Genomic DNA, 27,316 nt, shown 5'->3' with positions numbered 1-27,316 from the left:
AATCAAGGATCCGGCTGCATTGCGGATTTCGTGGTTGTCATCTTGATTATATAGGTCACGGTTGGTTGAGTCACTGTAGCCGTTACCGGTAGTGGGGTGGCTATCGACGGCGATCCCCGCCACCTTTGTGTCCGACCCTGAGGCCACAGTCTTATCTCCGACTTTTCCGCTAGAGCATAGGTATCATTCTACTCTGCGTCACTTATCCTTCAAAACCATCCATAGATCTCCTTCGCAGTGCACTGCTCAACAATATGCGATGACGTCATTTGCAATCACCGACATACTCACAGGAAAAGATTGGGAGAAACATGAAATTCTCAATTGCAACGAGAGCATCGATACTGCATTCGAGAGTAGATATTGAAATGAGTGTTGAGTTCTTGCTACTAGATTCTTGACTGCTACAGGTAGCAAGACACGTGGGTCGGTATGCTGCAAGGTCAAAAGGCAAAAGAGCCACGAGACGATTCAAGGATCTACAAAGTCCAAGATTCCACCCCCTATTCCACCCCAGATTCGCCTGGCGCTAACGGGATCACCCGTTCGGTGATGTGGCACGGTGTTGACAGTCTCTGGCTTCTCCTCCTATCACGAAATTCAGACTGCAAGGACAGCACCTGAACTTGGGTTAGCTTCATGAAAGGAATCAGAGATACGTAGAATAATTACTGTCGACTTCGCTGTTGTAGACGACCTTGGTGTTGGTGTTCTTGAGGTAGCACATGGTGTCAACCCAAGTGACGGCAACACATCCTGGGAAGACGGCGCACTCATCCACACACTTGGTCATGGACTCAGTTCTCTTGATAGCAATGTCTCCACCATAGTAGTCGTAGTTGCAACGGGCGATGAAGGTGTTGCTATTGGTCAGGTACTTGCACTTGTCGTCGTTGGGGCAGTCAATGACCGTGGTGCATGTCGAAGAGCCAGGAGTCAATTCAGGGATGGTCGGGTTCTTGATCTGAACGCCGGCGTTTACGTTGTTGTTACTATGAAACATGTCAGAACATTGTCAGGAGGTACCACTGCACTAGCGATCAACTCACGAGATTCGGGCAGTCCCAACGGGCTTGCCAAGAAGATAGCAGAAGTTATTTTTCATGTTGAACGCAACGCACCCCGAACGTCGAGAGCAAGCATCTCCGCAGTCGACGAACAATCTAGCCTGTAACAGTGTGAGTTTTTCATCTGAGCTTCATTCTGGTTTTAGTTCACCTGCGCAGTGTCAATGATGGGGCCGTTGTAGTCGGTCGCACAGCTGAACTGGAATATAGCACCGTCGGTGGCGGTTGCAACACAGCCGTTCCATCGAGGACATGTTGGAGTGGAGGGACAATTCCACATCTGGCGAGGAGCCAGTGTGGGAAGCGCAGCGGTAGCTGCGAGGAGTATTCCGTACTGCGTCATGTTCAGTATAGATTGAAAGATTGCGCATGAATGATTGGAGAATACTCTGCAAATGTCGAGGGGAACCGAACGATTAATTCAGAGATCGTAGAATCCTTTCATCGGGACGAAAAAGAAACGCGCGCTGCAGCTGCAGCATACAACAGTTGTGACTTACCATCCTGGATAGTGGTGGGCGATGGCTAGGTTGGTCGGAGAGGAAGAGAAGAAGGGGCAGATGGAATTAAAAGAGCTGCGTAGACGCCCCTGAATGAATTTGTTTCTCGTAACTGAACCGTAGAGCGATGTGGGCTTTGTGGCGATGAGAGTGGGGTTATAGAGTTGATACCATGGTTCGATGCCATCTATAGCAAATGACAGATCGCCAGATCCGAAAGCAGATGACGACCAAACTCTGCGCAGCTCATCTTGACTACAACGGTTGATCTTTTCCAGGAGGTGAGACTCAGAAGATCCACCATGCCAAAGTTACATGAGCCTAGGCCTTGGGCATCCTTATAAAGGCAAAGGCACGCCCAACAGTTCTAATTTGTTTTACAACGACTCCCCAGAACTCCACGTGCCATTGCCAAACCATGTGCTTGGCCTTGAATAATCCAGCGTTTGCCCATCTTTGATGTAGGCCCAACGAAAGTACTCATTTATCCTACTGTTCATCGGCCGATCCCATTTGAAGGGAGCCACATCTAGCCCACCGTCGTAGAACGCACGATCGCGCTCAACATCGTTTACCAATACACTTATACCGTCGACTTGAGTGGGGTGTACGTCATACAAAAATGTTGCAACAGCCCCCTCGGCACCGGACTCAAAAACAGCGTCTAGTATCTTGGGAACCACAGAGTTGAGTTTCGCATCATCGCGAAGTGCTTCGGAAGTCTGCAGAACAGAATCAAAGTCCCAACGCGCTACTCCGTTGACAAAGAGGCCCAACAGGATGCCTTGGTAAAGCAAGGATGGCCGTGTCTGAAGACTGGTTCCAGGAAGCAGCAGCATTGCAAGAATGTAATGATGGATCCTCAGATTGACTCCAGGTATAATCAAGCAGATGGAGATGCTGACGACGAACAGTCCGTACAAGCCGAGGTACCGGAGCAGGCGGCCTTCGAGCCAGAAGCAGTATACTTGACCCGCAATGATTACGACCAGTACCACAATAATCACGGCCAGGGCTATCTTGGCCCCCGGTTGTTGTTCCAGATCGTGTGCCGTAAGTCGCGATATAGGTATCCAATCAAAGGTGTAATTTGATAATGCTCCAATCCAGAATCCACCGAGCCAAAGGAGTGCTTTCTCAACCTGAGCAGTCAGCCCAGACAAGGTTCGCTTGATGACAGTAGAGTACAGCACTACTGCTACGAACATTGCAGGCAAAATTCGTTTTGCGAACATGGATATGTGATCTGGTAGCACAGTGGTATTGTGATACGATGCCGACGGTGGATCAGAAAAAAAGCTCACATGAGCGAATATGAGAGTGAAGATTGGAAAGAAAATCTTTGGCGACGTGGAGAATACAGCAAGTATGGCAGTAAAGAGAAGCGAGATAGGAAGCAATGCTGACCGAGGATCAGAGATGGCCTGAAAGCTGTCATCGAAAGCCAAAGAAAACGCCAGGGGAAAGTAGGAATCGAAAGGCAATGATTCGATACCGTGACGCTTGGTACTGGCAAAGTTATCATGGCTGCCAACAAGGGTTATACGACCGGCACCACCTTTCTGGTCATTTACAATCCCAGCATGGATTGCTGAGCCACAGATGAAGCTGTCTCCACGGTAAAGCCCCGTGCCAATGACAAGAGGGCGATAATTCACTTCAAGCGGCCCAACGACGTGCGGATTCAAAATCTGTACACCTCCACACTTTGCTGGACACTGGAAGGCGAAAGAATGGTTGCTGAAAGGTCGGCAGTTAATTCCGTCGATGCCGCATTCGTTCTTTCGCTTCCAGAGTGTATCTGTGCAGTCGAGGTTCAACACGCTGTTACCGTCTCCATCTTGGAGGGGCAATTGCGCAGTCAGAAACCATATGAATACCAAGAGCCACAAAAGCAGCACGAGGGAGAGCGAGATGGGGTTGTTGAGCCTGTATGCTTCGAGCCATTGTACTGGGCGCGCTTGAACCCACGGGAAGATCGGCTGTATGGATTGGACGCGAGGCGGCTCAGGACCGCGCAAAAAGTCCAAGACTCTATGTCGACCGGTACGCGCAGGTGGTGTATTGTCCTCAAATTCCAGCTGTTCCCTCCCTAGTAGGTGAGCTTCTTCATCCGTGTTTGTCGTACCGGCAATGGGGTCGTCCATCTCGTCGTCATCGTGGCTATCATCTGATCCGTTCTGTAAAGAGACATGCATGGTCAGCTCCGGCGCGTAGTATATGCATAAGAAAGAAGGTGACGGTCATTATGGTCTGGGTGGAATATGGGAGGATCAGCTTCTTCTTCTTCAAGTCTTATCGATAACAGTATGCATCTCTCGCCCTGTGCTGACGCCTCGATACTCCTTTGAGCATGTTGGCGAACAACCATGTAGTGTCAGTGTTGCTTCACATATTGACCGCCTCGGTAGCCCCTTTTGATTTATCGTTACACAATGTCGTCTTACTTGAGATACGTGTTGTGCACGTCCGACTATATGTGACCCCGATTTCGTCAACGTATACTCCTACTACCCTCGCACACAAAATATTTGCATTAAGTCGCTAGAAGTCTGATCTTGCGTCTCTTTGTCTTTCGAAGATAGACAGATCCAAGACTCTAAGTTGAGAGATGAATTCAAATGTCTTCGACCCTAGGGCACAGACCAAGACCCTCTGGCGCTGTCGCGTCTGTACCAGACTGAACACTTACCAGATCCAACGCTCGACGTGCGCACGCATTCCATAACTCCGCACTATCATCCAAGCACCCAATCACTCGCTATAATGGACGCGCTCCAATCCTACCTACCTCAGTCAGAGGGACTGCTACCCAAGTGGCTTCTGATCGTACGTTCAGCTCTACCACCTTGCGATTGTCACGTCCACATTGTCTCCCCACGCAGTCGTGCAAGCTGACAGCCTCGACAGGTCTCTCTAATCTCCATCGGAAACAGCATCCAGTGCTACTCCACGCTGTCCTTTACCTCGCGCGTCTACAACCCTACCCCGATTGACCCCCCACCTACCACGCCAAAACACGTAACCGCCCTCTCTTCGCGCACCTTTGGAACATGGACCCTCTTAACGGGCGTGGTACGTTTCTACGCTGCGTACAACATCAACAACCCTAGTTTCTACCAATTGGCCATCGCTACTTATGCCATCGCGTGGGCACACTTTATGAGTGAATGGTTCGTGTTTGGCACGACAAGATGGGGAAAGCCGTTGGCTGGACCGGTCATGGTAGCGACTTCAAGTCTAATCTGGATGTTGATGCAGTGGAACTTCTATGTCAAGGCTTAGGGGACCAGGGTAGAGAATAACGGGTATTGATATAAGAGATGGTGATGTAATGTTAATTTATACACGGGATGCCTTGATGCACAGAACGTTTTCACGGCCTAGGTCGAGGGCATGTCATGGTACGATCAGACGTGAAGAGAACTAAATCTCCCAACGCGAGCTCCGTTGACTAGAACCCATCACGATCCCGGTACGAACAGCAATGGACTTTTGACCCGCCTCGGTGGCTTGTTTGGCCACTCGAGGACTTTCATTGATCGTAGCTGAAGAAACATACATGGCCCATGGGACTCCGATTCCTCAACCCTTGATGCCGAGTTTTGACGACCATATCGAAAACCATCACGCTCCGCCTCAACCAAGTTTCTTTCCGTTGCTGATCATGAACCGTTACACCATCCCTTTTCTATGCACTTAGAACTTGTTGAACTGCTTAGCAGCCTTTCCCTTTCGGGGGAGGACACGGAGAACGTTGAAACGGACGGTCTTGGAGAGGGGCCTGCACTGGCCGACGACGACCTGGTCACCGGGCTCAACACGGAAAGCGGGAGAGACGTGTGCGGCGAGGTTCTTGTGGCGCTTCTCGTAACGGGAGTACTTGGGGATGAAATGAAGGTATTCACGGCGGATGATCAAGGTGCCTGTGCTGCGTTAGTCCCAATTGCCAAGCGTCCTGCTGTGATGCTGCGCCCGAGCCCTGTGTGCGCTCCAGAACTGGGATTTGGGAGTTGACGTACGGTGCATCTTGGTGGACATGACAGTTCCGGTCAGGATACGGCCACGGATGGAGACCATGCCGGTGAAAGGGCACTTCTTGTCGATGTAGGTGCCCTCAATGGCGGTCTTGGGGGTACGGAAACCCAGACCAACGTCCTTGTACCATCTCCTGTTGCGGGTGTTCTTGCGGGGTCCGCCGACCTTGTGGTTGAGGAAGATGTGAGGCTATCGCATCGCATTAGTACCCTGTGTGCTGAGGCATCGCGAAACGGGCGTCTCGTACCTGCTTCTGGAAAGCGCGCTCCGACTGGACACTATTTCGCAATCAGCATTTGTCGAGAGTCTTCGCGGGTTCGCACAACGTACGTGAGTTCGGTCGCCATGGTTGCGGGTCGGGTGGTGTTGTCGAGCTTTCGATGTTGCTGGACACAATTTCCACTCAGACATTCGCTTAGGCTTAGCAAGTGTGGACGACAGGTTTCTCCGGTGCCGACGCCTAGCGCCGCACTAGCCCGCCAGCCTCGGCAGGGCCTAGAGCGAAGAGAGCGAAGCCAGGTGAGAAGTAGGACAGACAGACAATTGCGAAGGTTGACAGAGCGTGTCAACTTGGATGCTGCAGCTGTTCGGTTCTCTTCCTTGCCCTCACCATCCACCATCATCACCACCACCACCAACCCCCGGTCACCCGAGCGCATCGGCCCACCATGGCAGGCCTCCTCGAGCCGTTTGGTGTTCGCATTGATTCGAGCAACTCGCTCGTGCAGGCTGCTGTCTATGGCTTCCTGCTTGTCGGCATTGCATCCTTCGCAGCACCCGTCATCAGCACCGTCCGAGTCCTCCTGAGCTTGTTCGTGCTTCCAGGAAAATCAGTATGCAGCCCCCCTCCCCCGCCTCCTTCTGCTTCCCCCAGAACATACCTAACCCCCGCCAGCTTAGCACCTTTGGACCCCGCGGTACCTGGGCCCTCATCACTGGTGCTTCAGACGGCATTGGCAAGGAGTTCGCCCTTGCCCTCGCAGCAAAGGGCTACAACCTCATCCTCGTCTCGCGCACGCAATCCAAGCTCGACGCCCTCTCCGCCGACATCACCTCCAAGTATGGCCCCAAAATCGCCGTCAAGACGCTGGCCATGGACTTTGCCCTGAACAAGGATGCCGACTACAACAACATGAGGAAGCTCATTGAGGGATTGGATGTCAGCATACTCGTCAACAACGTCGGCTTGAGCCACAGCATCCCAGTGCCGTTCGTCGAGACACCCAAGCAGGAGATGAACGACATCATCATGATCAACTGCATGGCCACGCTGCGCGTCACGCAGCTCGTTACCCCCGGCATGATCTCTCGCAAGCGCGGTCTCGTCCTCACCATGGCATCCTTTGGCGGCTTCTTCCCCACGCCCCTCCTCGCAACCTACTCTGGCAGCAAGGCCTTCCTGCAACAGTGGTCCACTGCGCTTGCTTCTGAACTCGAGCCCCACGGCGTATACGTTCAGTGCGTCCAATCCCACCTCGTCACAACTGCCATGTCCAAGATCCGCAAGACATCCGCCCTCGTGCCCAACCCCAAGCAGTTTGTAAACGCCACATTGAGCAAGATTGGAAGGAGTGGAGGCGCACAAGGTGTGGCTTTTACAAGCACACCGTACTGGAGTCATGGACTCATGCACTGGTTTCTTTCGCGCTTCCTGGGTGAGCGCTCGGATACCGTAGTCAAGGTGAACAGGGGCATGCACGAGAACATCCGGAAACGTGCGCTCCGGAAGGCAGAGAGGGATGCTAAGAAACAGTAACATGGTGCATAGCTATCAACCTAGTACAACGTTGAACCCATTCGGTGTGCCATCTGCACTTACATATAGTTATAATTCACGCCTCGTTTGTCGTTGTAATGTATAAACACATAAAGGAACAATTTTCCTCGATTTTTTTTTTCGTGGGCATGAGTGGAAACCTATGAATAGTAACTTGAGTACAATACACATGCGCACAACCACAAGCCCTGCATCAAGAATTATAATTACATCGTTTTCTCCACCCCGCACAACGGAAGATTCCGCAACTAGGTTCATAGAATCGTAAGGAAATAGCCCACCACCCAAGCATTGCAACAAGACATGACGCCCGACGTCGTTTTCCTGCCCCTGACGACTTTCCCCTCCTACGACTTACCGTAAGCCTGGTCAACTTCCTTCTGGTATTGCTTCAAGATGCCCTTGCGGTTGAGCTTCTGTGCAGCAGTGGTGAGACCCTAATGTCTTGTTAGCATGCTGTACGTCTACTTGCATGGCGCATTTGAACTTACGTTCTGTGGTGTCCACTCCTCGTCTGCCAGTACAACACCCTCAATCATCTCAAAGGCAGCCAGGCCACCCTTTTGGCCGGCCTGCTGTAATTGCTTGAGCACAGCAGAGTTGATCTTCTTGTCGTGGACCAGCTCCTCCAGAGAGTCACCTTTAACGCCTTCTGCTGCCGCAATCTTCTTCAGTTGCGGTTCGGTAGGCACAATGATGGCGACAGGCTTCTGACGGTCCTCCGCAGCGTAGACACAGATGTTGGCGACAATGGGCGCAGAGCGGTAGACAGACTCGAGCTTCTCAAGCGCAATGTACTCTCCCGCAAGCGTCTTGACCAAGTTCTTCTTACGGTCAATGATGCGGATTTCACCGTTGGCATTAAACTCTCCGACGTCACCAGTCTTGAACCAGCCATCGTCGGTGAACGCCTCCTTGGTCTCCTCGGGCATGTCCAGGTAACCTTGAACAACACTGTCACCACGGATCCAGATCTCTCCCTGGGGTGGTTTGTTGGTGGAAAAGTAGCCGGCATCGGCAAAGTCGACGAGCTTCATTTCGATTGAACCAGGCATTTCGCCAAGAGCATGCTCGTTCCAGGCCAAAGGGTCCATGAGCGCACCCATGGCGCAAGTCTCAGTTAGACCGTATCCGCTAATCATGGGCGTAATGGCGATGGAGATGAAGCGCTGGGTTTCCTTCGCAATGGGTCCACCACCGTTCATGCAAATGCGGAGTCTACCACCGGTGGCTTCCTTGACCTTGTTGAAAACAATGGCATCAAGAAGGCCACTGCCGGGTATTCCTGCATTAAGAAGGAAACCCTTGGCAGCGAACGCACCCCAGAACATGTTGCTCTTGACAGCGCCTCCTGCCTCAACCTTGTTGATGATTCCCTTCTTGATGGTTTCCCACACCTGGGGTACACCGACCATGACAGTCGGCTTCAGCTCACGGATGTCACCGGCACAGTTGCGCACCGACTGGTCAGAGAGCGTTCTGATGGTGCCGTAACCCATAGTTCCGCCCCAGTAGAGCACGGCGTTTTCAAAGACGAACTCGAGAATGTGCGCGGCGGGAAGGTAGGTAATGAGGACATCGCCCGGTCCGAGGTACTTGCCAACGATGACGTCGACGCCGGCAACTAGAAGATGTCAGTAGGCTGTTCATGTTTTGCAAGTTATTTGACATACTGGCAGCGACCACGTTGCGGTGCTTGATCATAACTCCCTTGGGAGTACCTGTAGATCCGGACGTGTACATGATGCAAGCTAGGTCGTCGGCCTTGGGCGGGATAGGTTCCGCAGGGCTCTGCTCGCCCAGTGCGATTAGCTCGTCGAAGCTTATGACCTTCAAGTGTGGGTGGGCCTGGGTGAGGGTGTCGATGTCCTTCTGCTTGGGGTCGTTCTTGGTGCAGTATACGACGACCTGAACGTCCTTGGCCTCCTTCATTGGGTTGACGAGCTTGGGCAGTAGCTCTGGGTCTGTGAACATGATCTTTGCGTTGGTCTGGAGCATAGAGTGCTTGAGACCCTCTTCTCCGAGTGTGTCGTATGCGGTAACAATGGCCATGGACTGGGAGATGGCACCTGGAGTCGTGATTAGTTGCTGGCTTTTGGCATGTATGCATACACGCGACTACTTACCGTGTGCGGACGCCAGCCATTGCATGCTTGTAGCGGCGTAGAGATGCAGCCTGTCCTGTGGCTCGAAGCCCAGCGACTTGAGTGCCGAGCCTACCGAGAGAGCCATCTTCTCAAACTCGACGAAGCTCTTGTACTTGTACGGGCTGAGCTCAAAGTACTGCCACTTCTTGTCTACTTCCTGCTCCTTGCCATCGACCATCTTCTTGACCTTCTTCGTCTCCTCGTGCACATTGACAATCTTGCGCGCGCCGACGGCCTTTGCGTTTCCGAATTTGGCGGCCGCGTGTCGCAGAACATCGTACAGTGTGGCTACGTTGTCGTGGGGCTTCGTTATCAGACCCTCTTTCGCAGCCAGGTTGCGACGCGGTACTGTCTCGCCGTCTACCTTTGTTGCATTTGCAGCTTCGCACGTGTAGGGCCCCGACCGGTACATCCTGGCCTGGGGCATCATCTTCTTGAGGTCTTGTGGCATCTTGGCGACTCTGTGGGGGGAGCTGTCGAGAGCAACAGTCGTGTGTGTTGAGTGTGGGTATATGTGAGGGTATAGGGCAAAGGGTATCGCAAAAAGTGCCAGCAGCAGCAGCGACAGGGTATAAGTAGAGTGTGTCGTCGCCAGCGGAGAATGGCGGATGTGGTGAGGTTGGTGTGTTGGGGAGCTTATGCGCTATGTTATGCTCCTGTCGCTAAACCGACTTGCTTTGGGCGGCCGAGCTTCTTAGGCAATGACCTCACTAAGCCACCGCAAGCTCTGGGCACCTGGGGCTAGCCGCTTCTCCACTTCTTACTATGTCGAACGAGATGCGATTGACGATCGACAGCGCAGCACACATCGCAACGTCTGCCAGGTCGTGTCGCCCTCCTGTCGTCTTGCCTGCACTTCGTTTGCCTGTCTGAAACCTGCTCCACGTCGCCTGTCGTCGAGGTGCAGCTGCGCCCGTCTTCAGCTGGCCAAGCAAGCCAGAGACTCTTCCAAGCCGCGCAGCCTCCTTCTGACGCTGCACCTTCGCTTGAGTGCCAACCTTCACCAGGCACAAGGTTTGTGCACACACAATTGCAGCCCGCTATTGTCTGAGCGTTGTCAAGATGCCGAGTCTCATGACCGACATACTGGCCACGGAACCTATCCTGGACCCTGAAGAAGGTATGTAAGACGCCCCTGGTGCACTCGAACCTCGCTGGCAAATCGCAACTCTACGCTGGTCCTCGGCTCATCGTACTGCTTTTTCCCTGCGATTCGCTCCTACGCATCCCCAACGTCGAACATGTCGAAAAACAACAAAGACGTCGTCATCATCGATAGGTCACTCATCAAGTCATGCAGAAGCTTTTGTCGTCTTCTCGCAAGATATCCCTTCTCAGTCGCTCGGTTTCATCGACTCGCAGGACCCAACCTTGGAAATCACAGTGGCGGGCTATGATTTGGTCATCCATCACTCAAAGGGTCTCTTGACCTCGAATCGTAGCGAGGGCACTACTGGAGCTAGTAAGTTCTGTTGTGATGATTTACAACGTCATGCGATGTCCTAGCCTTTCTCAGATTTCAGCTGAGTGTGGCTTTTCTTGGAAGTTCCAGCGAACAAAGCATGTCGGCTTCGTGGGTCTGTCTGTACAAAGGAGCTCGTTTCTGTTGAACTATTTTGTCGTGCAGTAGATAGCCCAGCAAATCCACGATAACTCTCACCATTACACTACGACTGTTGCCTCCCCTCCTTCTGCACCAACTAACACAAGTACAGTGGTATGGAAAGTCACTCCCTTATTCGCAACGTGGATCTCGTCCCCTACAAACTTCCTCTTCACAAATCAGTTGCTCACACCCAGCTCCACCATACTCGAGCTCGGCGCGGGGGTGTCAGGCATCGTGGCGCTTTGCCTGGGTTCCCAAGTCGCACGCTATACAGCCACTGATCAAGACTATGTACTGAAACTGCTTCGGCAAAACATCGTTGAAAATATCGGTACTGTGATACCGGTAGCGAAGCATAGTGGGAGGGGGGGTAAGAAACAGCAGGTTCATGCGAAGAGTGGCAGTGGTATCGACCGCATCACGACGCTGCAGCTTGACTGGGAGACAGACGCCACTTCCCATCTTAGCCCCGTGGATATGATCGTAGCGTGCGATTGCGTCTACAACGAAGCTCTCATTGAGCCGCTCAATACAACGTGTGCTGCAATATGTCGACTGAAAGAGGGAGAGGAAACCCCCACGCTTTGCCTCATAGCGCAGCAACTACGTAGTCCAGAAGTCTTTGAAACTTGGTTGAAAAGCTTCCATCGAAATTTCCATGTCTGGCAGGTACCTGATGCGATGCTAGGCGAGGGATTGAGGGAGGGAAGTGGGTTTGTGGTGCACATCGGTGTTGTGAGGTGACACAGGCAATCTTGGCTGAAAGTGGCAATAGACAGTTTCTTCATAAACATGAACTACCAGAACACTACAACGCCCACATATCTACCAAACATGAAACCCCGTTTCTTTTAAACTAGACAACTCAAACGACGCTTATGCAACCTTGCTAGCCTCAATATCCGAGCTTGGTCGTCCCTCAACACCAGTGGCTCCCTTCCTGATCCTCGCCCACTCTTCCTTGTCTGCTGGCTCATCAAGCTCATTCGCAGTCAACTCCGGTGTCTCTTCGTCTTCAATCTCCTCTGGTAGGACAAGGTTGAGTATGACGTTTACTAGAGCAACAACAGCAAAGCCGGTCTCCAAAATCAAGATAATGGCATTGTAGAAGCCCTGGAGTGCATGATTCGGCCCGTCATATGTGAAGACATAATCAAACCAGGTGGGAACCATGGTGGAGCCAAAGCCCAGTGTGAATCCCGCGGTCAGAATGAAGCGGTTGCGGCGGGTGAAGGGCATGGTGCTTATAATCCTGATACCAGACACGGCCACGGCACTGAACAGGAAGGTCGTCATTCCGCCGAGAACTGCTGCTGGAATGGCAACAAGGGCCGCTGCGAATTTGGCGAAGATTCCCATGATGATGAGCCAGAAGCAGCACGCATAACCAGCCTTCCGGTTGGCGCAACGGGTCAACGCAACTGCGTCAATGTCAATACATGTCTGGCATCATTTTAACCAGATAATTAACTTACTAACTCCATTGTTCTGCGCGAAGGTGGACATTGGCGTGATGGTGCAGAGGGCTGCAATCATACCGTTGAGGCCATCGGCGAGGACGCCGCCTTGGATGCGGGAATCGAACATGTCCCCGTCGACTTCGAGGCGCGAAACATCGCAAGTAGCGGTAATATCACCAATGGCTTCCATGGCGCAAACCATGTAAACTGCTAGAATTGGGAGTACTATAGGCCCATAGACGGAGAGCTTGAAGGTGTTGACCCAGATAAAGGATACCGCCGGCGCGGCATCAATGGTGGATTTGTCAAAATAGCCGGTTGCACCAGCGATTATGCATCCAACAAGGAGTCCGACGACTACAGCGGTCGACTTCATGATGGGTGCGCCGAAACGTTCGCAGATGATGATGGTGATGAAGACGCTGAAGCCAAGACCGATAAACTCAGCACTTCCCCATGGAAGAGCGTGAGGAGCGTTAATATTGGGGCACAGCGCGAAGAGTCCAGATTCCGGGCGGGTTTTGCAGTCACCTGAGCCACCAGCCCAGTTTTGGAGTCCAGTTTCGATGAGATGGACACCGATGAGCAAAACTGTAGGACCCGTAACGAGGGGTGGAAAGACCTTCTTGAGGATACGCGGGTTGGTAAAGGACATGCCAATTTCTAGCAAGGCGCATACAGCACAAGTGCCGAGGATCGCACCGTATCCATCAGGGCAAGGTAGTTTCGTGCCGTCAGGAGCGGTTGGGCAAAATCCAGTCGCGTACATCTGGCTGAGCGCCCCGGTCGCCACGGGAATAGTTGCGAAAGAGGTACCAACAACTGAGATTAGACCTGTGCCAATATAGTACGGGGTTTTCCAGATGTGAAAGCGCGTGATCTGAATCGATGATAGGATTCCGCAGACTACTAGCGAAGTGGACACAAGGTAGCGCTGTTGGTCTGAACTCAGGTGCGCAGCATTTGCGAGGATGATTGGCGGTGTAATAACGCCTGCTAACATGGCGAGCGCATGCTGAAATCCAAGGAGGAGAGCCAGTAGTACTGGCATACGATCATGGAGGCCGAAGAAGGGCGCTGCTCTTCGCTCCTTCTTCATAAAGGGGAGGTTCGGTCGGAAGAGGAATCCGTAGTCATATTCACCAACTAATCCATCCCTTTTAATATTGTTAGAAAATGACAATGAAACCGCAAAAGAGTGTCATACTTGGTCGTGAAAGCCTTGATGGCGCGCCTTGCTTGCTCCCCAAAGCTCCGCTTTGTCGTATGGTCGGGGCCAATCATGTCGGCCATGGTTGCTCAGGCTCTAAATGCCAAATGCGCGCGTTCCAACAGAAGCAGATGTGTAAATCCTAGGCCAACTCTTATATGTCTATTCCGATAAGGATGTGCTCGGTGTTGAAGATCCTGATAAGATTGGCGAGGTGGCTGAAGATACCGAACTACGCGACCAGTGGCAGGATTGGATGAAGCGTTTAGTCGGCTACGGGCTGTCGCGTGCAGAGTTGATTACCACTAGGAGGGCCTCTGAAAGACTCGAATCTTCCACTTGGGGGGTTGATATGCGGGGGAAGTGACGTGAAAGACGGCGAAGCTTTAGTCCATGTGGAAACCTTGTTCGAAGTGTAGTAGAGTGACGGCTCAAACCGATGGAGCTGTCCCCTCATCTATATAGAACATGTGGAGAAGAAGTACTATCTCTCGCACCAACACTCACGACACACAATTGTTCATCGACAAGGTCCTAGCCGCAGATTCAAACAACTCACGGACCGCCAAAGATTGGAGCTGGCCGAAGATAGTCGTGAGCCGCCGGAAACAATTACCATTCTCCACGGCAAACTCGTCGCTAAGGTGCGCATTTCGCAGTGGTAGAGGGGGGCGACACCCGCGTATGTGCTAAAGCGATCGCCTGTACTGATAGGCAGGGAATACGTGATTGGTCGTGGAGGCATGGGAGTCCACTTAGCGGGCGGTCCACTCCGACGATGGAGGGGGGAGATACTGCGGAAGACGCCTCCCACACTGAGCTGAAGTAAATGTGCATCTAGATCTAATGCCGAACGTCGTCAGAACGTACTGTTCGCCGGATACCGATGGTGCGGTGCTCTGCGCATCCATTCTGGGGGACTCGTGTTCCTGGAGACTGGCACAACCACGCTGTACAAGGGAAAATCGAACATCCCACTACGCAGCTACAGAGAGAGATTATTCTTCCCTTGTATTATAATGCTCTACCTAGGCAACTACATTAGTATAGGTTTATCTTCCCTTACATTATAACACTCTACCTAGGCAACTATAAGGAGAGCAGTTAATCCTCCTTGTATAGTAATACTCTACCTAGGCAACTACAGAGGTGGTGTTCGAGTTTTCCCTTCTATGGCGTCCAACAGCCGGTGATCGGAGCCTCGCTGGGAACCCGCCTGACACTTACCACAACAGGCCCCCCAGGTATCGCATCAAAATCCTTGACAGCTTTTTTTTCATTTCGTTCCAACAGCGTACAATGCCATGAGTTTCCCGCTGTTTGGGGAACGCGAGTAGCCCTCGGACAATTGTGCTGATATTTGCACTTTTTGAGCGCTGACCTCTGGCTGGCTAGACTCAGCTATGGTTAACAGACAGCACATGGTAAGGTAGTTTTGGATGACAAAAATGGTACCGTGTTAACGTGCTGGTATACTACAGTGAGAAAGAGGAACAGCATTCGTCTCATCAAGACATGGCCAACGGCAGACTTTGTCACAGATTGCGCCTTGGCAGAAAATCGAACGGGGTAACGCCTGACGGGTTCAGGGTACCACAAGCAACGTTCGCAAGAAGAGCCCGTCATGGCTCGCGCGTTCACACCAACCGTTTGCCTTCAGCCCTACCCGTTGAAGCATTGGGATAGCCACTGACCTCGTGGCATGGACATGAGACTACACTGGAGGGTGCAGCCTGTGTGAGACAGAAAGCCCCTAGAGCCGAGGTAGATGAGCATGCGTTGAACCGCAGGCGGATGCATCGAGTTGACTCCGCGATGGTGGGCGCGCGTTGACGTTGATATGAACAAGCCGTCTGTATGGTCTGTATGGGCTGGAGGCAGACAAAGCCAGGTGTCGAGCAGCGCTATGCCAAATCGAGAAGAGCTTGCGACCGGCCACCCGAGCTTGAAGCCGCGCCGGGGATATTGCGCCAGCGGAAGAAGACGCTTCACAGTCTCCAGCATTGTGCAGCATAGACGAATTTCTTCAAGCGCCATTGGGAGTCATGGACGAGCTCCACCATGTGTCGCGAGAGAAGCATTTTGCCACTGCTTGAAGCATTTGGTCGCAGCCAATTCCGAGTTCCCCAGACGCCGGGTGTTGGCGGGCTGCACCCCTACGTAAGGCTGCAGAAGACACCGGGTAGTGCTGACGCAGAGCGATATCAACAAACTTCCTCAACGAAGATGGTTTCTGGTTTGTGTCGGGCTCACCCTTTGCATGCAGGCGTGGCCAAGCGGGGCCTGAAGCGGAGAGGACAGCTAGCGAGCTAGCGATGACGAGACGTGTGGCATCACCACAGCGTGAGCTTCTATGCCCAGTGAGGCAATCCTTCTCGCCGGACTGCGCTGCCGAAGATTTGCACCAGACCGCTCTTTGCGATCTTGTTTGCAGGGCGAGGGCGAGCAGAAGCAGCAGAGTGCTCGCAAGTGGACAGATAGTGCGGCCGAGGGGGTGACGATTGCGAGAATCTGGGGAAGGTCGGCTTGGGATTGATGGATATTCTGCACGTCGCACCACGCACCGCCACCCAGGTCTGTTCTCGATGCCGGGATCAGCACGACATTCGACACTTAGGCCCGAAATTTTCTCGCGCTCTTACAGCCAGCACCGTCTTTTTGCCTGTGCGGGACCCTGAGACGGCGGTTAGTGTGCAGCGCTAGGCTGGCTATGACAAAAGCTACGGCGATTGCTGGTTCTCGAGCGGCAATGCAAGGTCCCAGTCTTTCGCTTACACGCCTGCAGAGTGTTGGGACCCAGCGACCATCCCGCCGCCTTATTAACAGCTGCTGCCGTCTGTGTCCCTCTCCCACCAGACATCTTCTGCTGTTCCTTCCCTCCCCCCTTCAACCTCGTCATTCACTTGAACGTGGTGAAGCTTTCCATCCTTGTCGTTGGAGCTTTGTCCTCACGCACCCACCGGAGGCCAACCGGAGCTCAATCTTCTTTTTTTTGAGCCACTAGTTGCTTCCAGTCGAATTTCTTCGACATCCTTCGCTTTCCCTACTTCTACCCCTCCACCACACTCGGTATGCCTTCCCACCAGCCTACCGCCGGCATGATGGCCGTCGACCCCGACTACGTCAAGCAGCCGTCTTCCATGGCGAGCACCTCGGAGCCGAACCGCAACCCCAAGTACGACCCTAAGAAGCCACATATCACCGACACGCCCATCACAAAGGCCAATTGGTACAAGCACGTCAACTGGCTCAATGTAAGTTTTGCTCCTGGACACGCACCCTGCAGCATTGGCTAACGTGGCACTAGGTTACTTTCATCATCGGTATCCCTCTCGCCGGCTGCGTCGCCGCCTTCTGGACGCCGCTCAAGTGGCAGACCGCTCTCTGGGCCGTTGTATACTACTTCTGGACGGGTCTCGGCATCACGGCTGGCTACCATCGTCTCTGGGCACACAAGTCCTACAACGCCTCCCTCCCACTCAGCGTCTTCCTTGCCCTCGTCGGCGGCGGTGCTGTTGAGGGTTCCATCCGCTGGTGGAGCCGCGACCACCGTGCCCACCACCGCTACACCGACACCAACAAGGACCCGTACAGCGTCCGCAAGGGACTTCTCTACAGCCATCTGGGCTGGATGGTCATGAAGCAGAACCCCAAGCGCATCGGCCGCACCGACATCACCGACTTGAACGAGGACCCTGTCGTTGTCTGGCAGCACAAGCACTACATCAAGGTTGTCATCTTCATGGGCCTTATCTTCCCCTCGGCTGTCGCTGGTCTTCTCTGGAACGACTGGAAGGGTGGCTTCATCTACGCTGGCATCCTCCGCATCTTCTTCGTCCAGCAGGCTACTTTCTGCGTCAACTCGCTTGCCCACTGGCTCGGAGACCAGCCCTTTGACGACCGCAACAGCCCCAGGGACCATGTCATCACTGCTCTTGTTACTCTCGGCGAGGGTTACCACAACTTCCACCACGAGTTTCCCTCTGACTACCGCAACGCTATCGAGTGGCACCAGTACGACCCCACCAAGTGGTCCATCTGGCTATGGAGCAAGCTCGGTCTCGCCTCCAACCTCAAGCAGTTCCGTGCCAACGAAATCGAGAAGGGTCGCGTCCAGCAGCTCCAGAAGAAGATTGACCAGAAGCGCGCCAAGCTCGACTGGGGAGTACCTCTTGAGCAGCTTCCTGTCATTGAGTGGGACGACTACGTTGAGCAGGCCAAGAACGGCCGTGGTCTGATTGCCGTCGCTGGTGTTGTTCACGACGTTACCGACTTCATCAATGAGCACCCCGGAGGCAAGACCCTGATCAAGAGCGGCATTGGCAAGGATGCTACTGCCATGTTCAACGGTGGCGTCTACTTCCACTCCAACGCTGCCCACAACTTACTCTCCACCATGAGGGTGGGTGTCATTCGTGGCGGATGCGAGGTCGAGATCTGGAAGCGCGCCCAAAAGGAGAACAAGGAGGTCAACATCGTCAAGGACGAACATGGCAACCCAATAATCCGGGCTGGTAACCAAGTTACCAAGGTCGCACAGCCCATGCTTAGCGCCAGCGCGGCCTAAAGCATTGTCCTTTTCGATTTAGCGATGCCTGGCGTTTGGGATGCCTTTTCGTTTTGTGTAGGCATAATACTGTTTTCATTTCACAGCGTTCGCTAGCGGGCATTGTCGAGACGATGCTCAGCAAAATTAGATAGCGTATGTTTGTAGCCTTTGATGAGCGTATGCTTTGAAAAGTGAGCTTTACGGTTTAGACCGAGAATGATATCATTCACCATTCATCTTCCGATATCTACCTACTTGTGACTGTGCTATTGTGATGTCATGTAGCTGGCCAGATGTTCGTTTAACGCAAGTGACTGCCTTCTCAGATCGATTGGCCCGTGCCTTACTGTCAACACGTCTATGTTCAGCCTTTGCACTGCGCCGGGCAGGCATCACTTTAGAAGATCACTTTCGTCACGCTCTCATCGATGGCGTACCTGAACTAAAAAACTACAAAGCAGCCACCAGATGACGAAAAAGTTCATAGAAAGGCAACACGGTTTCTGCCCTCGTCTATACATCCGGACAGAGCAACGCTGCTTCGGACAAATTCAACCAGCAACAGGCCGAGAGTATGCTCTCCATTGCCTATCTTCTCATATTGCTTTCCCCATGAAACATTATACTAACAATGACCACAGGCAAAGGTCTCGGTGCATCCAACGCACCCGCAGCGAAAGAGGGCCACGCACCCGGCGAGGCCCCAGTAGCCTCAGACAGCGGAAACTCGAATGTCGGCGTTGACCCCAGCGCTAACAAGCCTGGTGAGAAGGGCATCGGTGGGTCAAACTACGGTACACACTAAATCGATGGAAGAATGAATAATGGGAGGTGTACGATAGAAAAAGGGAACGAGAGGCGAGCAAGAGCTCAGCTTGTTAATGAATCTATGAGGATAGTCAGACAGATTATGTGTGTATATCTTCCAATCGATGCCGAAATGAACTTGTCATGAGATACATGGTCTAGAATTTCGGGCCGAGTATTACGATGCCTAGGGTTTCGGGATCCTGAATGGGTGGGCTTCGGTGTTGAACACCCAGTCGTCGAGGCTGACGACGTTCGGTTCGCTAAACGTTAGGTAGAAATATTTCAGCGTTTCCCCCATCCAGAAGCTCTGCTTGCGTGTTAGTGTATGCTCGATGTTGTCTGACGAGATGACTTGCCTCCATGCTATCCGCCCTCGGTGGGGAGTCGGCCGATACGTCTACCAATGCCGAGTTACCAATGTCGGTGTCGGTAGAGCGCTGGATAGACGTCCACATATCCCATGCGGCGGCCTGCCATTGCTGCTCTCCTGTGAGGCGGTACATGATAAACACACTCTCAATAGCCTCTGGCCTGAGAATGTACCTCCTATCATCGACACTGGTGAAGCCGCTGGGCAGGCGAAGGTTTGCAATGTTCTTTATCGGGTCCTTCTCCTCTGCTTTCTCAGATGTTCGCGAAACGATTCCGTCTAGCCATTCTTTCTCGTCCCATACGCAGGTCGTCGTGTTTGCGCACTTGAGAAGATGCGATACTTCGGGCATGATACCTGCAGGGGATGCCATGTACGCCCATACGCACGTGTCCGTCAATTTGCGACCAATCGCGACGTGTTCATTGTTCTGGAATAGCTTTCCGCCTAGAGCGAACATGCCTCCTGTATAGCAAGCCAGATGCTGCATCTCCGGGTCCAGATATGAATGGCCACCTTCAGCGCGGAAGAATCCTGACATGAGCATGTCGGAATTCTCAGGAGTCGATGGTCGGAACAAGACATGTTTTGATGCAGTGTCCATAGCTTTCTCGTACATCTTGCGGTAGACGGAATCCTGGCCACCGAGTAAGGCATGCTGTTTACCCAAATACTCATACGTTGAATCAGCCATACTTCCTAGCGTGAAGCCGCTGTCGCCGGTAAATTCTGGTTTCCGAGCGTTGACAACGATTGGCCACATGCCCGGAAGTTTGGTCTTGTCCTGCTGTTCTTCAAGGACCTTTGTCACTCTGTTGACCGCGTCGTACCATTTCGGGTCGGCGGTCAACTGCGAGAGACGCGTAAACTCCATCGTCAGACTTCCGATTTCCGCGAGTAGGACCTGCTCATCCGCTACCTGTGGTTTGCCCTCGCCCGCGGCGCGGAACTGCCATCGTGTGATGGGCATGTGGTTAGGTGTGTCAAACGCATGGTACAGCATTTCGCCCGCCTCCTTGGCCTTGTTTAGCAGCCTCTTGTCCCCGCTCAGCTCAAACGCTGACAGCAAGCCGCCTAGATGTCGGATGTTTGTCTCAAACACGTTGATTCTATCCAAGTCGGTGTATCCAAAGTCGATCCGTTCAACGTCCTTGATAGCGGAAGAGAACTCCTCCTCAAAGCCCATTATGTACAGAGTGTCGAGCGCGTCGATGAGCGTGGCGGCCCATCCTCCATAGTGGTCGGCTACTTCTCCGCTGATGGGTCGTATCTCGTCGTGCATCCATGCCAAGCGTCTGTAGTTCTTCCAGCACTTCAGGAATTGTTTCTTGACCTCCTCCCTTCTTGTCTCGCGGATGTTTTTGGCTGTAGCATCCTCCTGGCCAAAGTTGAACTGTATCGGCGGCAGGGCTTTCGGCTTGTCGGTCGGTAGGGGTGTAGGGTTTTCGATGCGATTTTTAAAGGGCACCTTTGCCCAATCAAAGGATTTGTACTTTTGATTTCTTTGTGGCTGGTGGCTTTGCTGGTCTGGTTTGGCGTTTACGGGCGCGTCGCCAGGTTGCTCGTATGGGAAGCTGAGCGACCAGAGCATGTAGATGAAGCCCAGGGCGAGGACTGTGTAGAGCCCATAGCGTCGCAAGAGCGCCATGATGTATTACAAAAATTAAGTAAAAAGGGGGTTAAGAGAAACGAAGAAGCTGGACGCGCAAGGTGGTGTCTCCGCCGTACACGAACTGTGGGGAGCCTGATGACGGCCGTTCCTGCCAAGTCGGCAGGGGCGGCACCCTTGTCGTACACTGGACCCTGAACCTGATTGGACGCCGTTGTCCATCGTCGAGACGAGTCGAGCAGACATGGTGGTTCCGAGATGATGAGATCATGGCATGAGGACTTCTCAAGTCAAGTCCAGTAGAGGCTCATTTACAGCCACCTACCACTTGGTACTCGACGCGACTAGGTTCCTAAACATGATTTCAAAGGAAACGCATATAGCAATATGATGAGTGCGTCGGTTGTCAAGCAATTATTTTTCAGATTTTGTTTCTCATATTACATAGAGACTACTATGGAATATCGCCATGTGTCATCACGCTGATGGTAGCCTATTTTAATTCGCCATCTCTGTCCTCCTGTCCTATTTGGCATCTGCTGGTGGCAGCATGACGACGTACTCCCTCTCGCTCCCTCCAAATTTGATTATGTCCTTGTCCCTGAGCTCAAAGTAGCGACTCGCCTCAAGATCATCGCCGTTCAGCTCCGTGCCGTTACTGCTTTCCAGATCGATAATGTACGGCTTGACCTTTCCTCGCTGGCTCTTCACGCCGAACTCGTCTTCAATCGTCTTCTGTATGTACCGGAACTGGATGGCTGCGTGCTGTCCGCTCGAGCTAGGGTGCTCGAGGACGTAGTCGACGACTTCATGTGATCGGCCCAGTAGCCAGCAACTCTTCTGCCATAGTTCAATGGTATCTACCACATCGTCTCCCTTGAACACGAATATGCGCCAGAGTTGGGAAGCGGGCGGCTTTCGTGCCTCGGGTGGCTCGTGGTACTTGAGGGAGATCTTGGTGCCTTCTACGCGGTTGGCAGCTTTGGCTAGCGCGCCAGTAGGCTTGAAGTTGGGTTTCTCCTTGTCGGGTGGTGCGCCACCATATTTCGAGGGCGGTTGCGCGGAGTCGTCCAGCCCGCGGAAGGAGATTTCTTGCGACGGTAGCGGTTTCTTAGCTCGCTTGTGTGGGGAGGGTGAGCGCGAAGGCGACGGGGAGCGTGTACGACGGCGACGTTTGGGCGGAGGGGATGTGGACACGGAGGGCGAGCGAGTATGCGGTTTGCGGGAACGGTATGGTATAGGCGAGCGTGAACGACGGCCTTGCTTGGACCTGTCTCTTCTCCGTCGGTCTCTGGAGCGCGAGCGATCTCGCCGACTATGTCTGTCCTTGGATCGGTCGCGCTTCCTGTGCCTGTCCCCGTCTCTGTCCTTGTCGTGTGAGCGGTCGCGCCGCCTGTCCCTCGAACGATCTTTGTTCCTGTCGCCCGATCTGTCTCGTCTCCTGTCGCGTGACCTGTCGCGTCGCCTGTCCTTGGAGCGATCTTTCCTCGGCTCTCGCGAACTGTCGCGCCTCCTATCTCTGGACGAGTCTCGCGGCTTCCTGTATGGTTCCGGCGACTGCTCCCGCTTGCGAGCAGCGCCGAGCTCGGTGGCCGCTTCCCTTGGCTTGTCGTCTTTCGATACGATCCTGGGCTTCCTCTCCCTCGATCTGCTCCGCGATCGGCGACCAGATGCTACCGAAGCTTCTTTTCCAACGCGTTCTGACCCATGTTTTGAGAAGTTGCTCGGGCTGGCATTCCTGCTCGAGACTGCCGGGGGCGAGGCAGTCTTTCCTTGGACCAATTGCTGGGTAAGCAGTCGTCGCGCACTGTAGGGCGACAGGTCTCTCGCCATATTGGGGCCGGATGGTGAGAAGCGCGGGGGCGCAGTGTCGGGTCGGGTGTTTGGGGGCGCAATGACGATCCCAACTTTTTGCTTAGTGCAGAGTGAGTGGATTCAGCGAACGGGCGTCGTGGGTGGCTGTGCCAAGTCGCCTGCACTGCGGTGGTAGCCGGCTAGACCATTACACCGTAATTAGCAGCGGCCTTGCACAAGAGAGCAGAAAGAGCAGAAAGGATTGCAGCTAGCACGCAATCGCCGGCCAAGCAGGGCAGCTGTTCGGTCGCGACTTCCCCAGACAAGAGAGAGGCCCGAGCTTCCTGCGCTTTCGTCACGGCGTCGCGCTACCGCGCCTCGTCCTCATCTCGTCTATTCGCTGCACGTTCAAGACGGCGCCACTATAGGACTCCAAGGCGCCTATGTATACGATATGCAAGGAGCATCCGTTTGTCTCTCCCAACTAGTCGGCCCATTTGGCCCCCTGTCAGCTGCGTCTTCACTCGGATCCAGGCAGGCACGGCGTGGTTTGCAGCCCCGAAACATGACAGCGGGCGTTATGAACCTAAGGTGGACGCCTTGCAAACGTAGTCAAACCATCGTTGGAGTGGCTGCAAACCTTCTAGCCACCCCGTCTCCATCCGATCTCTCTTTTCACACCATATCGCAGCCCGAGCGCGTCGAGCTTTCATCTCATCTTCATGTCTTTGCTGTGTTACTACCACTGAGTGCGGGGTGCGCAAACATTGCGCAATGCCGACCAAGCGCATTCTGTCCTGGTCGAAACGCCAGTCTAGTTCCGAGCCATACTATCGCACAGGAGGGTTGCTGTCGATTGACTTAATTGAGCCCGAGCCCAACGACGATGAAGCCAAGGTAGGATGATGGACAGGAAAACAAGTCAGTGTGCCGGCAAATACGACCATGTCACATGCAGAACAAGGCGGCCTGTAGACAACAACAATCTGCCGCTGCATACAACTCGACGTCTGCACCTGTCTTGTGGACCTTGACCGTCCGCTAACCATCTCTTCTAGACCACCCTGAACGTCGACAAGCGGCGGCCAGCGAACCTTACCATCCTTCCATCTGATGACAAGCAAAATGTCTGCAGTCCTGTCACATCTCAGTATGGCGCACCTGTCGTTGGTGCTGCGACGATCCTACCTTCTCCGTCTACCGATATGTTGCGCTCGCCAGCACCCAGCATCATTCCATGCTCGAGGTCAACAACTTTACAAAAGCCTCTTCCCCGTCGGCCACGCTCCGCCTCAGTCCCTTCAATCGCAGAGTTACCTGCCGAACTACCTGGGTCTCTTTTGTTAGAAAACCAAGGATTTCCGTCATCTTCAACCTCTGTGTCCGCCCGACCGACAACCCAAATCTTTAGGAGGGATAATCACCCACCCGATACGCACTTGAGTCAAGAGAGTGTCGCTTTGGACGCCTTGGACTTAGTCCTGACACAACTGAACCATACCCGGTCCGTTCCAGAACTGAGCTCGCGATACAGCATAATGAAGACCATTCCCAGCGGTGATGAACTTCAGTCCACCAAAATCGCTCAAGCTGACCTTTCAATGGAGACTGACAGCAGATTCTCGAGGAAAGCTGGAATGCGGACACGTTCAAGACCGGATTTGATTACATCTCTTTCATCCATGCACGGTAGAGCCTCGACGAACAAAGGCGGTATGCAAGGTCTCAGCCAGATGTGGCTTGTTCAGGGAAAGAGGGCGCGCGACCGCGATGCTGGAAAGCGTCGCCGCAGTCAAAACGAGGTGAGTGCCGTTTGTTTCTCGATAGAAGTGTGTTTACTGGACAAACAACACCGCATAACGAAACAGTTTCAGAAGCTCTTTGTATTCCATCTCCAACCATAATGCGACAATGTATGCCTGAGTTAGATGTATTTCTTTGCCATGGAGCCATGGCATCAGGCTTTTTCGCCAGCAATGTCTTGTTGTATTCCCGAATTGGAAGTCTCGAAGGTGAATAGTGGTAGTGGCATGTTTCACATCTCCAATACCGCGCGTGCGGCACTTGCACAAACCGCAATCGTTGGGTCTATCAACATGCCAGTTTTCCTGCTTTGCAATGGCCAAAATCGGGCCTTTTCAAGAGTCCAGTGTGGATTCTACCCAAATACTGACTATACATAGGCATCTTCTGCATCAAACCCATCAGCAATTCGCAGCAAACATACCGACGAACTCAAGGCGAACATCGCTACACAGGATCAAACAATCTCAACATTCCGGTCCCAGTCTACCAGTCTAGGATCGTCGTATGAGTCACAGGTTGCAAGCCTCGTAGAATCACACTCAGTGGAAGTTGCGTCCTTGAAGAATCACATTCGAGCGCTTGAAGAGCAGATTGGTAAGCACGGTCTGCATCACGGTAAGCATTAACCCTTGTTAAGTCTACCATTGCGATTTTCCACTTCATCTCAGTTTGCTAAGTGTATGCAGCGTCGGGCAATAATTCCCCATCTGTCCTGTACACTATAGAAACACCGCACACACCAATTCACGAAACCGCACAGGTTATAGCAGATACCGTGTCTACCAGTTCGATCGAATCTGAGAGCAAACAGCGATCGCCTCAACGCTTAGCGTCCAGCGTTGAGATGGTAGGGATCTACGCATGCTGCATGTGAGATGTATGACTGATTGGACTACCAGGAGAATCTGAAGCGGAAGCTCAGCAGCACCCGTAGACCCGAAACGACAACACGAAATCTACTTCCGGAGCTCAATCTATACAAACAAAACAATGTTGCTCTTCAGCAGCAAATCGAATCTCTGATGGCGAAGTTGAACGACTCAAAGAAAAGCGAAAGGGAGCTTCGTAACATACTTGGAATGACTGAGATGAAATGTGCCGAGTTCGAGGATAAGGCGACGCACGCCGACAAGCTTGCCAAATCTATGCAAGCACTACAGAATACGATCGATCACCTTGAGAGCCGTCTTGAGATTGCCAACACGAAGCGACTTGATGCGGAAGAACAGCTTTCGAATTTGAGAAACGACAAATCACCTTTCGACCTTTCTTCTCTTACATCCCAAGTACCATCAAGCGCGGACCCAACAACGTTCGGTCCTCGTATTGATAGGAGCATAGGCTTCTCCGGAGCTTCTCCTACCAGTTCAGAGCTCGACTCTCAAGAGAATTCGACGCTAGCTGCGTTCGTCGCGCACGTCGCGCACCTGCAAGACCAAGTCAGAGAGAAGGATTTGTACATTGCAGATTTGGAGAAAGAGCTACAGCAACTGCGGCAGACATCCCCCCAGCTTGAACGAGGTCACAATACACCTGCTGCCAATTTGGTGACACAAGATCAATCACGGGAGGCACACCGCACAGATACATACATGGGACAACTTCGAAATGCAGTCTTGAACCGCGAGGCGGTTATTGAAGAGAAGGATAGGGATATTCGTGCCATAGAGAAGCAACTAGAGCATCACAAGCTCTTGTTGCAAGCGGAAGTAAGGCGGAATGCGGCAATGAAGCTCCACATAGCCACGGAGGCAGACTCGTGGCCTGAGCTCACCTCGCTTGCTAGACGGGAGGATATCGATAGATGGATGGACAGACTCCATGAGCGCCTGAGAAGAGAGCAGCCTAAAACGAAGGGAAAGGCTCTTATTGACACCCCGGATGTGCAAATGGAAACTTTGCGAAAGGAGATAGACTTCTATGTCCGGGAGATCATTCTGTTCAAGCTTGACATCAAGGGATACAAAAGCGACATGCGAAAGCTGAAAAAGGTTACTGCACAAATGGAAGCTTACGGCAGGACGAGTGAGTTGGAATCTGAGGCATGTTCCCTCAGGCAAACAGCTACACCTGTGCACTCACAGTTCGCGCCACCCACGCCGGAGTTCTCCAGCACTTCCTCACCTGTCATGGAGCACAGTCATACCAGAAATGGTAAAGATGACGTCGGAGAAAGTTATGTCAGTCCTTCTCCATCAGCTTCCTCACGCAATCTGGACTACGTAGCTGTCGTCCCACGGAACTCGCCTGAGCTCGACATACCGAGGACGTTGCATGATATAGCGCTCAGGGAGGGCCACGCAGTAGAAACTGATTCTACGAATTGTAGGGCATCATCGCAAACGGCTGCACCGCGGTCAGCCGAGCGCCCGAAGGCTACGGTACGTACGCTGATGGTGTCATAGCCCAGTGTCAGAGTTCTGTCGTGCGGCAAGCTCACTACAAGCTTTTCGATGTTCAATCTAGCTGGACCGCGGAGGTGTCTTGTTTACAATCGTAGTGTGAGGCCTCGCTCGAACGCATGCTTACATTGTATACTTGTGTTTCTCATTGCTGATCATGTGTGATGCGAT

At 52.9% G+C, this 27,316-nt stretch overlaps 11 protein-coding genes across 11 annotated transcripts; 5 read left to right on the top strand and 6 right to left on the bottom strand.

Moving 5' to 3' along the window:
• Positions 1–600: 600 nt before the first annotated feature.
• On the bottom strand, positions 601–1,105 carry ACET3X_000852 (uncharacterized protein; the record flags this gene model as incomplete). The annotated part of the gene is made up of 3 exons (XM_069448193.1): positions 601–620; positions 673–992; positions 1,050–1,105. The coding sequence occupies 3 exons, from the start codon at positions 1,103–1,105 to the stop codon at positions 601–603; spliced, it is 396 nt and encodes a 131-aa protein (XP_069311094.1).
• Positions 1,106–4,333: 3,228 nt separating this feature from the next.
• On the top strand, positions 4,334–4,852 carry ACET3X_000851 (uncharacterized protein; the record flags this gene model as incomplete). Its single annotated transcript, XM_069448192.1, has 2 exons — positions 4,334–4,396; positions 4,478–4,852. 2 exons carry the CDS (start codon positions 4,334–4,336, stop codon positions 4,850–4,852), a joined length of 438 nt encoding a protein of 145 aa, XP_069311093.1.
• Positions 4,853–5,266: 414 nt separating this feature from the next.
• Positions 5,267–5,952, bottom strand: ACET3X_000850 (40S ribosomal protein uS17; the record flags this gene model as incomplete). Its single annotated transcript, XM_069448191.1, has 4 exons — positions 5,267–5,493; positions 5,590–5,794; positions 5,853–5,883; positions 5,936–5,952. 4 exons carry the CDS (start codon positions 5,950–5,952, stop codon positions 5,267–5,269), a joined length of 480 nt encoding a protein of 159 aa, XP_069311092.1.
• A 321-nt stretch (positions 5,953–6,273) lies between these two features.
• On the top strand, positions 6,274–7,361 carry ACET3X_000849 (uncharacterized protein; the record flags this gene model as incomplete). The annotated part of the gene is made up of 2 exons (XM_069448190.1): positions 6,274–6,438; positions 6,501–7,361. The coding sequence occupies 2 exons, from the start codon at positions 6,274–6,276 to the stop codon at positions 7,359–7,361; spliced, it is 1,026 nt and encodes a 341-aa protein (XP_069311091.1).
• A 368-nt stretch (positions 7,362–7,729) lies between these two features.
• Positions 7,730–9,980, bottom strand: ACET3X_000848 (uncharacterized protein; the record flags this gene model as incomplete). Its single annotated transcript, XM_069448189.1, has 4 exons — positions 7,730–7,819; positions 7,874–9,006; positions 9,056–9,451; positions 9,509–9,980. The coding sequence occupies 4 exons, from the start codon at positions 9,978–9,980 to the stop codon at positions 7,730–7,732; spliced, it is 2,091 nt and encodes a 696-aa protein (XP_069311090.1).
• Positions 9,981–10,591: 611 nt separating this feature from the next.
• ACET3X_000847 (uncharacterized protein) lies at positions 10,592–11,416 on the top strand (the record flags this gene model as incomplete). The annotated part of the gene is made up of 4 exons (XM_069448188.1): positions 10,592–10,649; positions 10,830–10,991; positions 11,245–11,359; positions 11,410–11,416. 4 exons carry the CDS (start codon positions 10,592–10,594, stop codon positions 11,414–11,416), a joined length of 342 nt encoding a protein of 113 aa, XP_069311089.1.
• Positions 11,417–12,011: 595 nt separating this feature from the next.
• On the bottom strand, positions 12,012–13,888 carry ACET3X_000846 (uncharacterized protein; the record flags this gene model as incomplete). The annotated part of the gene is made up of 3 exons (XM_069448187.1): positions 12,012–12,556; positions 12,611–13,752; positions 13,803–13,888. The coding sequence occupies 3 exons, from the start codon at positions 13,886–13,888 to the stop codon at positions 12,012–12,014; spliced, it is 1,773 nt and encodes a 590-aa protein (XP_069311088.1).
• Positions 13,889–16,664: 2,776 nt separating this feature from the next.
• ACET3X_000845 (uncharacterized protein) lies at positions 16,665–18,585 on the top strand. The gene is made up of 2 exons (XM_069448186.1): positions 16,665–17,059; positions 17,113–18,585. The coding sequence occupies exons 1-2, from the start codon at positions 16,877–16,879 to the stop codon at positions 18,370–18,372; spliced, it is 1,443 nt and encodes a 480-aa protein (XP_069311087.1). The 5' UTR covers positions 16,665–16,876; the 3' UTR covers positions 18,373–18,585.
• A 763-nt stretch (positions 18,586–19,348) lies between these two features.
• ACET3X_000844 (uncharacterized protein) lies at positions 19,349–21,182 on the bottom strand (the record flags this gene model as incomplete). Its single annotated transcript, XM_069448185.1, has 2 exons — positions 19,349–19,471; positions 19,521–21,182. 2 exons carry the CDS (start codon positions 21,180–21,182, stop codon positions 19,349–19,351), a joined length of 1,785 nt encoding a protein of 594 aa, XP_069311086.1.
• A 486-nt stretch (positions 21,183–21,668) lies between these two features.
• Positions 21,669–22,976, bottom strand: ACET3X_000843 (uncharacterized protein; the record flags this gene model as incomplete). Its single annotated transcript, XM_069448183.1, has 1 exon — positions 21,669–22,976. The coding sequence occupies one exon, from the start codon at positions 22,974–22,976 to the stop codon at positions 21,669–21,671; it is 1,308 nt and encodes a 435-aa protein (XP_069311085.1).
• A 1,643-nt stretch (positions 22,977–24,619) lies between these two features.
• Positions 24,620–27,148, top strand: ACET3X_000842 (uncharacterized protein; the record flags this gene model as incomplete). The annotated part of the gene is made up of 4 exons (XM_069448182.1): positions 24,620–24,739; positions 25,121–25,358; positions 25,430–25,590; positions 25,643–27,148. 4 exons carry the CDS (start codon positions 24,620–24,622, stop codon positions 27,146–27,148), a joined length of 2,025 nt encoding a protein of 674 aa, XP_069311084.1.
• Positions 27,149–27,316: the final 168 nt, after the last annotated feature.

The sequence above is a fragment of the Alternaria dauci genome, chromosome 1 (assembly GCF_042100115.1).
Source record: "Alternaria dauci strain A2016 chromosome 1, whole genome shotgun sequence".
In the NCBI taxonomy this organism is placed as follows: domain Eukaryota; kingdom Fungi; phylum Ascomycota; class Dothideomycetes; order Pleosporales; family Pleosporaceae; genus Alternaria; species Alternaria dauci.
This window is presented reverse-complemented; position numbering and strand designations above follow the sequence as displayed.